The 13,389-nt window shown below is 41.7% G+C and overlaps 1 protein-coding gene across 1 annotated transcript; it reads left to right on the top strand.

Annotated features, from left to right (window-relative positions):
- The first annotated feature begins 3,713 nt into the window (after window positions 1-3,713).
- On the top strand, window positions 3,714-13,159 carry otp (orthopedia homeobox). Its single transcript, XM_002940870.5, has 3 exons — window positions 3,714-3,903; window positions 5,023-5,426; window positions 11,745-13,159. The coding sequence occupies exons 1-3, from the start codon at window positions 3,867-3,869 to the stop codon at window positions 12,258-12,260; spliced, it is 957 nt and encodes a 318-aa protein (XP_002940916.1). The 5' UTR covers window positions 3,714-3,866; the 3' UTR covers window positions 12,261-13,159.
- Window positions 13,160-13,389: the final 230 nt, after the last annotated feature.

Here is a 13,389-nt window from a genome sequence, read left to right as displayed (position 1 = left end):
TGTACAAATCAATAATCTGTATATAAATATATATTTAAAAAATGCAGTATAGATTTAGCCAGTGCATTTAGTGCATTCCAGAAGCCATAGCAAAGGAAGTCTTTTATAGATATGAATGGGCTTACACTGCTGCCAGTTTGTGGGCTATGGGCTACAGTCGCTGGGCTGGGACGCGCCTGTAATATTCCAAACTCTCACTGATTTCCCAGTCATCTTCTTCCTGATCGCTGATTACTAGAGAGGCTGCTGTTTGTCCCCCCATTGTCTGGGAAGAAATGATTTAGTTTGTTTATACTACTACAAAAATCAAGAGCAATAGAAAAGTCATAAAATGAAGCGCTCTATCAATCACCGGGAAGCGACTAACGCAGATTGATAAGCCGCGCTTTCCATTATATTGGGATTTCAGTGGCTGCTGGCTGCACATGGGAGTCGCACAGACCCTTCCAGGAGACCCGCACATTCTACATATTTGGTTCATATACTATCCATATAGATATATATATATATATGTGGGTGTGTGTACATACACATATATATCATGTTTGTACGATAGACTGACAGATAATTATATGGTATTTGTACAGATATATAGGCAGACAGACATATATAATTAAACTCATACACAGAGTAAAATATCATTTGATACCATGCATCCCTCATACAGTAGCCGGAGACACAATAAGCACAAATAATACAGAAATCAAATAATACAACAAATCCCGGAGTTAATCGTAACAGATCGGCCAAGTGGAAGGATCGATCAATACATCGGATCTGTCCCTGGTGCTGAAGGAGGGCCGATGCTTGGGACACATTTTCATGTTCTTCCCGAAATTCTAGTTGTATTATTTTTATTTGGAGGAGTCTCTTTGCGCCCAAGTTAACACCTCTGTGCACAGGTTTGTGTATCCCCTCAGGGACAGCCATAGTTACCTATTCAGGGCTGAGGTGGCAGGGAATGATCCAGGTGGGGTCCCGGCGCAGAGATCCCAACCAGCCGGAGTGAGGGGTCACCCATTTGTAGAATCGGGAGATTCAAGAATAGCGATAAAATGGGCAGATTTCGCTCCGCTGCTTCCATTGTCTCCCAGTTCGTCCCCTCAGCAGAGAGACAAGACCGCAGCCCTTTAAACAGAACCCCGCATCTGTTCTGCTCATTCCAATGTTTTCTGCCACAGTCAATTGGGTGAAGAATAAAACAAATCTCCATCTATTCTCTATCTGCCCCTCCATTCCACGCTGCACCCCCTCTTGTCTGGGCTTTATACTTTCCTACTAAATGAATAATCTTAATTGCATCACTTTGGGATTAAAAATCAATGTTAATCAAGTCCAAAGTAGTAAATATCAGTTTCCATTGTGCTTGGGTGCTTGGTATTTTTGTGTTTTTTTCCCCCTTGTACAAATAAAAGAAGAGGGAGAAAAAAATCAAGACAACATGAAAAGGGCACAGGGCTGCGCTTCAGACACAATCGAAAAAGGATTGTTTTGGAGCAGATCAGAAATGGGAGAGATTTTTGCACTTAATTTGCTCAGTTATCATTTACAATAAGAACCTCTTGGTTTGACAGCCAAGTCTAAACAGTAGTAAATTAGTACAAATTTATACTGATTTTACTCTAATAATCGTAATAAAAGCTTATAGATTTGGCACTAATTACATAAATGCCTAATGATCTTGAAAATTACTCTGGTTAGAAATATATTACTAATCTAAACTTTGTTGCTGGCTGGCTTTGAAAAATCAGGGCATTAGAAATGCTTCGCTTCCTCTATGCAGAACACTCGAGATTGTTCCAGTATTTAAACAGATTCAGATGAAATTAAAAAATAAACATTAGACTCCGTTTATGGCGTGATATTAAGTTTTGTATATGAATGCTGGCTTTAAATTCCTTAATGGTTCCATTTACAAAACAGAACAATAAGAACCATTAAGCCCTTTAAAATCGTATGGAATAAATAATACATTACAATACTATAGTAGAGAGAGAGAAACAGGTTTTTTTCACATTAATTTTCTTTTTTTTATGGAAACCCTGTTTGTCCCTCATTAACGATGGTAAATGAATAAATAAAAGTAATGGGATTATTTAAATATGGATCTGGATCGAACCGATTGCAGGTAAATGTACATACTGGCATTTCGCTAATACACGTGTTCTGTTGTACAGAACAGAAACAATCCGGGCCCAAGTGCCTGCATGTAACCCTATGAGATGTATCAAGGTAGCGACGCACAAGGGCCATTTACTGAGAGACTGCGGATGCTGTGGAAATGGGATTTTTTCGTTCTTACAATGTAAAATGAATCCGATCATATTCTGTTGCTACGTGTATTGCCCGTTTCGGGTACCTACATAAGTGGCTTTAGGAAAACCCCAACACCAAGAACCTTGTTTTGCCTAAAGAAGATGTAATGGTGCTGGAAATCTGAAACCAATTAATATGATTTTGCTATAATGTCGTACGACTAAGTCGTTTATAATAAAGAAAAAAATGCTAAAGCTGATCTGTCAGCAGAGCACAGGGACCGGCGTGGTTCACCCACTCACTGATGGGCAGTCAGCTCCTGGCAGTGCCATACAGAACCGAAATGGTTAATGTCATTTTGCAATTGGATAAATGGGCGTAATTGGTCTTTTATTAGTTAAGGAATTATTTTAGGGAAATAATGGAGACCCTTAGAGAGTTGGGTGCTAAAGGTGGATTCCTACAACAATGGACTGTGGCTAATTCGGGGGGACACGCTTGATCCCCCTCATTTACATTTCCCAGTCAGAGCGGTTCTATTAGAGAGAGGCTGTAATTGTACTGAGGGTTTATATGTTTGTGTTATGCAGCGCTGAACTATATGTTAATAATAATCATAATATCACTATCATGCTTGCTGTCCTTTAGTTATTTTTTTATAAGATAAACTCTCTGATTGGCAGTGGATTCTGGGAGTTGTAGTTCGGCAACAGCTTGGAGAGATCGGTGCTATTACCGGGCATTAGACAGGGCACTAGCAAGACCTTTGGGTGGGGGCAGAGATATAGGGTTGTTTTGCCCCCCTGGTACCAGTAACTGTCGTACAAAGGTAAGGACAGGGATACCAGGCTGGAAACCTATGGAGGTGTTTGTTACAGAGTCATTGGTGCCAGTGAGCCCTGGGGGCGGTGGGATTGGTATAAGCCCATCAGTACCAGGCAGTGGGTAGGTGAGCTCTTCAGGAGGGGTTACTATAAGCCCATCAGCACCAGGCAATGGGCAGAGGAGCCATGGAGGGGGGTGGGATTGGTATAAGACTGTTAGTGCCAGGCAATGGGCATATAAGCACTGTGGGTGGGGTTGGAAGAGGCCCATCAGTACCAGGCAATGGGTAGGTGAACCCTGATGGAAGTGGAGGATTTGGTACAAGTCCATGAGCAGGAGGCAATGGGTAGGTGAATCCTGAAGGAGGTGGGGCTGCTATAAGCCCATCAGTACCAGGCAATGGGCAGGGAGAGGGACCGGGACAGGTAGGGGTAGGGGGTAGGAGTAGGGGGTAGGAGTAGGGGGTAGGGGGTAGGAGTAGGGAGTGGGGGGTAGGGGGGGTAGGGGGTAGGGCGCAGTGGCAGCAGCAGGGGGACAGGCACAAGGAGCTGAGCCGGTGCCATTTGCAGCTCGCCCTGTGATTGGCCAGTGCCTGCAGCAGCTCAGCACCTCCCCGCCTCTCTAAAGGACATTATAATGCAGGGGGACCCCCTTTTTAAGCACAAACCGAATTTCCCTTCATTTAGCTCATCTATATCTATCTATGTCATTTTCTTTTTGTACTGAATCGTTAAGCAGCCGGCAGGATTTGGGGGGGACAGGCTTTCGCCCTGGAGCGGTGCGCGATGCTGTCTCACGCCGACCTCCTGGACGCCCGGATCGGTGAGTGTGAGCCCCCCTCTCCCCTCCCAGGGAAGCGTCAATTTGCGCCTCATTCCGCTTAATGCGCTCTAAATGGGCTAATTTCTGCTAAAGTAATTGTGTAGCATTAAACTTTAATTTGATTTAACTGCAGCCTCCTAATACATGGGATGCGGACATGCAAAGAGCCGGGATAATTCTATTTACTTCAAATAACTATTTCCTTATTTGCGCCTTCTTGGGGGTTGCTTGCCTTGTTCTTTGACACTTTTATTCTGTGTTGGCAATGAGAGTAAATGGTGAGAGATGATGGGAATCCTGGGATCCGGGGCCCCTGTCCTTTCATAGGGAAAGTTACTGTATTAGTTCCACTGCCTGCTCTATAGATGGGGCCCAGGGCGCAGAGTCTCATCCCAACACAGACCCCTGAATTCTACTGTCTGGGAAAGTCCAACATCCAGGGAAAGAGCAGCTCTGCCCAGGCAGACTTTGTTTGAGTTATTATGTGTATTCATAGTGAGCAATGGGCTGCCAGGAGCTGGGCACTCGGCTCCCCTAACTCTGTACCGGGGCTGAGATATAAAACCTGTCGCTTGGCAACTGCGCCTTGTTCTTGAGTAGATAGTGATGCCAATAATATACCAACAGTGCATTGATCCTGGGTGGCGATGCCAATAATATACTAATAGATCTTGGGTCTGTAGTGATGCCAGTAATATAGCAACAGTGCTCTTACTTTGGGTGAGTAGTGGTGCCCATTGCATACAGAGTATCGGTTGATCCTATTGAGTAGTAAAACCAGTATAAAGTTGTAGTTGCGCTTAGAGAGAAACTGCTGTTTGTCAGATCTAAGGCTGTTGGTTGGGTAGTTGGGACCCCCAGCCTATGTGCGGCTTATGGAGGGCACAAGTCCCCTTAATGATGGTCTGTTGTATTGCTTGGGATCAGTATGAAATGTCTCGGTTCTAAGGGTGAGGGGCCAGCCCGCTCCCCAGTAATACACCAGTCGCTGGTAGCTTGCCCTGAGGCGGGGATGTGTGCGGGCAGTGCAGGGAGCAGATCATGCCAAGGAGGCTGGGTGGGTGAGGGATGCCCCCCTGGTGCCAGGGCACAGCTCACAGTTCACTTCCATCTTTGCAGGAATGAAGGACGCGGCTGAGCTGCTGGGGCACCGAGAGGCGGTCAAGTGCCGCCTGGGGGTCGGAGTTTCGGACTCGGTGCACCCGGGGGATCTGGGCAGCAATGCCGACCAAGTGGAAGGTGCCACCCTACTGCCCGGGGAGGACATCACCACCGTGGGTTCCAATCAGTCCTCACTGGCGGTCAGCTCCAAAGACCCAGACAAACAGCAGCAACAGCCAAACCAGACAGGCCAGCAGCAGGGCCAGCAGCAGAGCCAGCAGAAACAGAAGCGCCACCGGACCCGCTTCACCCCGGCACAACTCAACGAGCTGGAGAGGAGCTTCGCCAAAACCCACTACCCTGATATATTCATGAGGGAAGAGCTGGCCTTACGGATCGGCCTCACGGAATCCCGAGTCCAGGTAAGGACCAGCTAAGCCACACAGTGCCCCACTCAGTCTGTCTCATTAGCCCCCTCCTTGCCCTTGGCTGGCATGGCTCGTTCAGCTCAATTCGTTCCTTATTCTATCAGTAATTATACAATGATAAACAAATATTCGCCGAATAATAGACTCGGTATGAAAGAAATCTGTATAAAGCAAATTGGTACGAAATGTAAATAGAAAGAGCGAAAGCTGATTAAAAACCGACACAAGCAAATGTATCTAATAATTAAACAGAAGGATAATACCACCATTGCCAACAGAATGTGTTAAAATGTATACATCTAATATATCTGCCTTATGTTTTACAAGGGCATTTAATAATTAATAACTATTACCCATTTCAATATTTCTTATTTATAATACATTATAAAATTGCCTAAATTGAGGGTTATCTAAAAATCAGGGTTTATAGACAATCTGTCCATGGTGCTGAAATTCGAAAGATTAGTAATTCTGCCTTGTAAAGCTCTGCCACTAATATACTAACATTTACTATACTATTTTAATAATTATTGACTGTTGTTTTCATCTATTTGTCTATCTGTACACATACATACATTTCATTGTGAATTTCACTACTTAACACAGAGCGTAATTGGCTCTAACTTCTTGCACTGAGTACTTTTAACTTGAACAAAAAAGAGAAGCAGATGCTATTTATATAAAATCATATATCGCATCTTCATTGCTTTCATTGAAATGGCTTGCAACTGCACGACTAAAACAAACAATAGCACTGGCTTGTGCAAATCAAATTCCCTAGATTACTTTATTAAAATAAAATACATTTCAGAGCAAACAATTTTAATATGGAATACAGAGGTTTTTTTTTTATATTTAAATAATACAGTGTAGCTGGCAATGCAATCACAGCACACATGCTAATTATAACTCAATACAATTAGTACTTACTCATCTAAAATATGCAGAATGTATTTACTTCCCAATTTAATGTGCCATTTACTGCTTCACAAAACTTGTGTGAAATAGTAATTGCTTTATGCGCTTTCTATTCGTGGCTATTTTATATATTTTATTTCATCGAACAGATTGCCTCATTCCTTTTAGCAGAAGAAATGATTCGGAAAAAATGCATAAAAAAAAAAGTTAATTTTATTTTTAATCCATTCGCTGCCAGAGGGGCACCTAATCACTGGGAGTGTTTGACTTGTTCGCAAAGAGTTAACTGAAAAAAAGAAAATACCCTTACATGTTTCAAGAAAATGATCCGCAGCTATTAGACCTCGATTATATCCCATTCTCACATTAAAAATAATAATACAGAGATTTATCCCCTAGGCAGCTCTATTCTCAGGCTGCCAGGGTCTTCTCTGGAAGCCATAAAGTCATTTCTTTTATAGCTCGACATTATTAGAAACCAATTCCAGCATTATTTATAACCCGGGATGGTTTATTAAGCAGCAATGCGAGAATAATGCAAATTATGTGATCAAATGCAATATAATAGGCATAATCATTAGTCTCCAGCACGGATTAATTAACTTTCAATATCATATTTACATAAAAAACAAATCAGCGAAAACACTGAAATACAGTTAGATGTTTCTAATTATATGTATATGTAACGTGTGTTCATGTGTAGATGGATAAATAGGAGATATATTGATCATATAGTTTGATGGTAGGTAGGTAGGAAAATATTCTTTTTGTAGCAGTTCATCAAGGTAACAAAAGGGAATTACTGTAAAATAGTGTAGGAACAGAGAGAATGTTGACAAAAGAGAAAGTGAAAAGGAAATGTATTTAAATAAGAAATACTAGGAGCCCCCTGGGAACTACCTGAAGGTGAAACCTCCAATGAGGCACCAAATACCTGTAATATACTGTTGCTGTGTGCAATTTTTTAGTACTTCGTTAGTGTGTATGTGTGTGAGTGTATAGTTTGTGTGTGTATAGTGTGAGTTTGTGAGTGTATAGTGTATGAGTGAGTGTGTGTGTATAGTGTATGTGTGTATAGTGTGTGTGTGAGTGTATAGTGTGTAAGTTTGTGTGAGGTTATAGTGTGTGAGTGTATAGTGTATGAGTGTGTGTGTGTATAGTGTGAGTTTGTGAGTGTATAGTGTATGTGTGTATAGTGTGTGTATAGTGTGTGAGTGTATAGTGTATGAGTGTGTGTGTATATTGTGTGTGAGTGTATAGTGTGTGTGTTAGTGTGTAAGTATATAGTGTGTGTGTATAGTGTGTGGGTGTGTGTGAGTGTGTAGTGTATGAGTGTGTGAGTGTATTGTGTGTGAGTGTATTGTGTGTGTGTGTGAGTGTGTAAGTATATAGTGTGCAGCCCATCCAATGTCCTTAGAAATTCTCCTGTCACCTGCCACATCTTAATAGGGAACAAACCGAAAATATTTTCTGGCTTTCTAATGGAATGAGAGATTGCATTTTCTCCGGCTCCCAGTACTATTAAGGTATAATGAATTCGGCCCTGGGTTCACGGATGGCTGAACGAAATGAACCTCAGATCCCAGCTTTAATACAACTCTCCAGATTTCCTACCAAATCTTCACATTAATCATCCCCAAGTAGGATTGCAATGAGGTCTTCATAAAGGCTTGTCTCCTGCGAACCTGTGTGGGGGACCCCCACCCCCTCTGGTTTCTACAATCCTTGCCATGGAATTCGTTTGCTAGCACCTTTATTCGTTAGTAATCCCTACATAATATATGTATATTCAAGTACCCAAATGACCGCATTCCAGGCCGGTTATTGGATCCAGTTATTTATTTCTAGACTTTATGTAGCCGGGGCAAACACCTGCTCTTTATCAAATCCTAAGTAGATGCCAAACTGCTATATATAAAATATATAAATATGAGTATGTGCTTTACTACACAAGGCAGTAATAGCAGCATTGTCCCCTTTCCCCTAGCCCAGTGGCGAGTGATATAGCAGCTTTGCCTGTAACGCTCATGCTGAAAGCCATTTGCACTGATGGTTTATGCCCCTGCTGTCAGCGCTGATAGATGGCACTTAGATGCGCAGCAAAAGCCCAGTACAAACAAGGCTACGGTGCGTGTGCCATTCCAGTCACCCCCCAGCATAATGGGGCACATTTCTCCATAACTCATGGACTCTTCTCAATTTAAACAGCTTCCCTATATTTCTGACGGTCGTTGTCATTTGTTCTCTTTCCCTATTCCAGAATGTCAGTAGCAGGCAGTCATGGGCAAAATTCTGTTTTATTTTAGAATAAGGTGACTTTTTTTTAAATACACAAACGTAATTCTATGTCGACCAATTCGAATAATTCTGTCTGCCAATGCATTTACTAGCAGAATGGTTAGCTAGGCAGTGTGTGGTATTGGCACAATCAGATTAGTGCATTATTTAAAGAAAAGGTTTAAGATAACTGTTTCCTTTCCACCTGCTGGCTGGAATGAGCCCCACAAACCCTAGCTTCCACTGAGCAATAAAGGCTGGAATGAGCCCCACAAACCCTAGCTTCCACTGAGCAATAAAGGCCTACAGCCAACTGTGCTCACCTGTACACTGAGAAAAACTCCCCTGGTCTCCGAAACGTTGACTAATGAAATAGCGCCCATTTGCTTAGCTACAGTGTAAAGTTTTGTTTCCCCCCAATAAATAAGTGATAAATTGAGCACATTAGTACGTTTTTGATTAGGAAATAGTTTGTATGTTTCGTATGACAGCCTAAAAAAGTGCATTTAGTAAACGTTTGTTGTGTGTCAATAAATATATTACGGGTTTGGGCCGTCTTTATTAATCATTGCACACTAAAATCACAACATTGCCTAGTAATTTATTGCTTTAATTATTTTTTTTTTTTTTAAATGTCACCCCCAAAAACCTATTTCACACACTCGCATATTTTAGTTGTTTCGGGTTATTTAGTTGAACACTGCAAGCACATTTGTTCTATTCCGATCTTAGAAAGCCTTTCTACTAATGGAACTATTTAAAACAACAAAAGGAATATATATATTGAAAACATGCTGATGCACACCAGGACCTAAACAATAATCTTAACAATAATCGACATTTCGGGGACCTTTATCTAGATTACACACACACATATATATATATGTACATATATATATGTATATAAAATAATAATCATAGATATAATTTTGACAACGTACAATAATTATGAAGGTTCATTAATAGAAAAGCCTTATCTAGCAAATATGAACTAATATTCCTACCTTTAGTCCTGAGTAATATATCATTTTTACAATTTAATTCAGGCATGCCAAATGTATAAATGTGTTTTCTGTTATGCCCACCTATTTATTGTCAAAAGACTATACAAAGAAAAAAAAAATAGTGCTTTAACCCTAGTCACGCCAAAGGCTACCTATTGGTCAGTCTATTGGTCAGTCTGCACAGCGCAATGTGTGTGTGTTTGATGGCCGATTCCATTGCAGTTGGTCAGTACTTCAAATAATTCAGTGCTCTGGAACACAACATTTTTTGGTTTTGAAGTTCATAATATTTGTTTTTAGCAAGTGAGATCGTTTAGAATAAATGCATGGTTGCCAGTAACTCCTTTTCAATAGATTCCAGGAGAGTTAAGATAATACCTAGGCTGGTTGGCATTAGTTTAACCCAGCAGGATCTATGTAACTTCGCTTGATAGTAGTAAGTGGGGGAATGGTATAAACAGACCGCATTACCATCCCACCTCCTGCAGACATCAAGGTTAGAAAGCCATAGGTTGCCCACTGCTACCTACATACCCACAGCCAGCTCTGTGCCATTACACAGGGCATTATTTGGGGTATTCAGGCTTATACAGGGGGAGGGTGTGACCCATTCAACATAGAAAAAGACTTCCCACTATATTTCTGTTATATTAAGCTGTGACAACAACTTTTACATAGTTGTGGTCACACCATCACTTAATGATAATTATTAAAAACAAATATTTGCTATTCTTTTTTGCTTTTTTTTTGTGTTTGTCCGCTGCTTGGCATTTTACACTTACGCAGTTTGTAGGACGTGGAAGCCAATATAAAGCAGCCAATGCAGTGCCCAGGCTATGTACTTACTATATCTCAGCATATCTAATATCTCCCTAAAATACACAAGAGCCACAAATGTCCTACAAAATATATCCTTATAAATGCTACAAAATAATTTATTATTGCGTTTTAGTGATGTGATTTGTGTAGCAAGATTTATTGCAAATTGTGTATTACACAAATAATGTATCCCCGTTGTAAAATATTAGGTTGTACAAATTACCTTGGCGTTCTGTGACTTATATAAAAACTGTCAGCTATCCACCTATTGCCTTTATATAGCTACAGAACTCCTCCCAAAATTCTAATATTCTTATATGTTATAACAAGGGGTATATTATTTCAGTACTAGTCAGGGCTGTGAGCGCTATCCAACACAATGCGGTGCTGAAACACAACTATGAGTTTGAGGACAGGAATATATGAAATATATCACATCAGGTACACATATTTGTCCTGCACTAAGGTATTAGTAAAAACGAAATAATTCCCTTATACTTGCCAGTATGTAATACACTCCAGCAATGGCGCAATTTTCTTACACAACTCAAATATCAGCCCTATTATTTCTTGTTAAATATTTTCTAAAAAAAATAAAAATTAAAAAGTCTATCTTAATTTGGGATTTTGCTTTGTCCAGTAAATATTCTACTAGTATAAAGTATTGTATAATGAAAATGTCTTTAGTTACATCGGAATGTTCCTTGTCGCTAGCTTCTATGTAAAGTACGTGCTATTTGCAATTGTAATTCTAACATGGCAGAGGTGGATATTATTCTGTAAAATTACTCTTATTTCAGTCAATCGATTTAAACTTCATTTCCATGCCCATTTGTTATTTCGCGTAGGTCTAAAACTAGTTGTAAGCTTTGCCTTATTATTATGCTAGAGAGGGGTATTTAGTATTTGATCTATTTAGATGCTGTAATGCCGATGTAAAAGTTGATAAATCAGAATCTAGTCATTCGCTATGAGGGTTTCTACACCCAGTATCCTACAAGCCAACATGGGTAAGGCCCTGACCTAACACCCTTGGCCTGTTTATTGTGGCAAATCTTCGTGTCTAACAAATCTCCTCACTCGTTTATTGTCCCAGGTTTGTCCATTACCATTTCTTATTATTTTTTTAAATCGAGTTTTGAATATTTCGAAAGAAAACTTTTTTTTGTTTTTTCAAAAATGCCTATTCGGGGATAAACACAGGCTAATACTAAGAAAGGTATGCCATTAAAGAGGAGGGAATTCTCTGTGCCCTTGTCGGTGCGTCTAACCGGTTCTCTCTTCCATTTCCCAGGTCTGGTTCCAGAACAGACGCGCTAAGTGGAAGAAGCGCAAGAAGACCACCAATGTGTTCCGCGCCCCCGGCACCCTCCTGCCCACCCCCGGATTGCCCCAGTTCCCATCAGCCGCGGCCGCGGCAGCAGCAGCGATGGGCGACAGTCTTTGTTCCTTCCATGCTAACGATACCCGCTGGGCTACAGCCGGCATGGGGGTGTCTCAGCTCCCACTCCCCCCCTCCCTGGGCAGGCAGCAGGCCATGGCGCAGTCTCTGTCTCAGTGCAGCCTAGCAGCCGGCCCCCCTCCCAGCTCCATGGGTTTGTCCAACATGGGTTCCAATGGCGCTGGGCTGCAGTCTCATCTATACCAGTCCGCCTTTCCCGGCATGATGCCCACCTCATTGCAGGGTGGAAACAACGGGTCCCCCCAGCTGTGCAGCTCCCCGGACAGCAGTGATGTTTGGAGGGGGACTAGCATTGCCTCCCTGCGCCGCAAAGCACTTGAGCACACAGTCTCTATGAGCTTTACTTAATATTTCACCCCCTTCTCCCATCATTCCCTTTCTCATCCTCACCCCTCCAGGCCCCCGAGTCCCCTCTGTCCGGCTCGGTAATTGGTGGGTAATGGAAGCCTGTAAGGTTAAGGGGTGCTCTTCACACTAGGGGCTCTAGCCTGAGACCCTCAGTGTTGGGGGCAAAGTCCTGGTAGTTAGAATGAAAGGCTGAATTCCTGCGGCCTATCCACTCTACCTTCCATCACTCACCCCCGACTCCCCTCAGCTTCCCAACTCCATCCATCCCACCCAGGGGGCTTACAAAAGAAATGCATTTTCGAAGCACAATTCTCACTTATATAGGTTGCCCCCCAAATGGATTTCTTTTGTGCCAAATGCAATGAAATACGCTTCTGCCATTGAGGACACCCAACCCCTTTTGATAAACATTTTATTTAGGAACAAAATACAAATATTAGGTGTTATTTCTTTTTCTAGAGGCAAAAAGCACTTCCCCTTCTCTGCCGATCGCTTGGCAGTTTGCCTTTGTAGTCCCCAATGCATTGCAGGCAGAAGCCTCTTGCCCTGCGGGCCCGGCAGGAGAGAGAAGCCCAGGACGTGTATATTTCCAAGGCAGGACTTTGTACAGAGACCCAATCGGCTTTTCTGCATGTGCTGGTCCAATACAAGTACAGAGATCAGAAGCTATTTCTAAGAATGAAGACAATGTGAAATAGGATGTTCTGTGTAGATAAAGCATTCTTGTTATATACTGGTCAGTTTGTGAGTTGTTTTAACTTATTGTCTGTGCTTATTTATTGATTTTACGTTTTTCTTAAATGTCCCAGCGAAGATGAAAGCTATGATTTACAATTTTCTTGACAAGTTTATAACAATTTAATGTAAATGGATAAATAAAATCATTTTCAGTATGTGATTTGGAGAATGAGTGATTATGTTGGTGCATCTCCCAGTGTTGGGTTCCCTTGGATGGTTCTGAAGTGGAAAGTACATGGGCCAACACGCACACACACACATATATATGTACACACTTGCCCTTTAATCCCCATTAGATAACTCCTGTTCATTGAGTTACTGTAAATTCCAACAAAGCAGAGCTTTGACCAGATAACTGGCACTAGTACAAAAGCTTTAATCAGAGTTTCTT

This window comes from Xenopus tropicalis, chromosome 1 (genome assembly GCF_000004195.4).
Source record: "Xenopus tropicalis strain Nigerian chromosome 1, UCB_Xtro_10.0, whole genome shotgun sequence".
NCBI classification, from domain to species: Eukaryota; Metazoa; Chordata; class Amphibia; order Anura; family Pipidae; genus Xenopus; species Xenopus tropicalis.
The sequence above is the reverse complement of the archived record's forward strand: the minus strand, read 5'-3'. Positions and strand labels throughout refer to the sequence as shown.

Excerpts from the sequence above, each read along its gene's own strand:
- otp (XM_002940870.5), top strand. The coding sequence starts at position 3,867 with ATGCTGTCTCACGCCGACCTCCTGGACGCCCGGATCG. Across the intron at positions 3,904-5,022 it reads CCTCCTGGACGCCCGGATCG|GAATGAAGGACGCGGCTGAG; the intron begins GTGAGTGTGAGC and ends CCATCTTTGCAG. Across the intron at positions 5,427-11,744 it reads TCACGGAATCCCGAGTCCAG|GTCTGGTTCCAGAACAGACG; the intron begins GTAAGGACCAGC and ends TCCATTTCCCAG.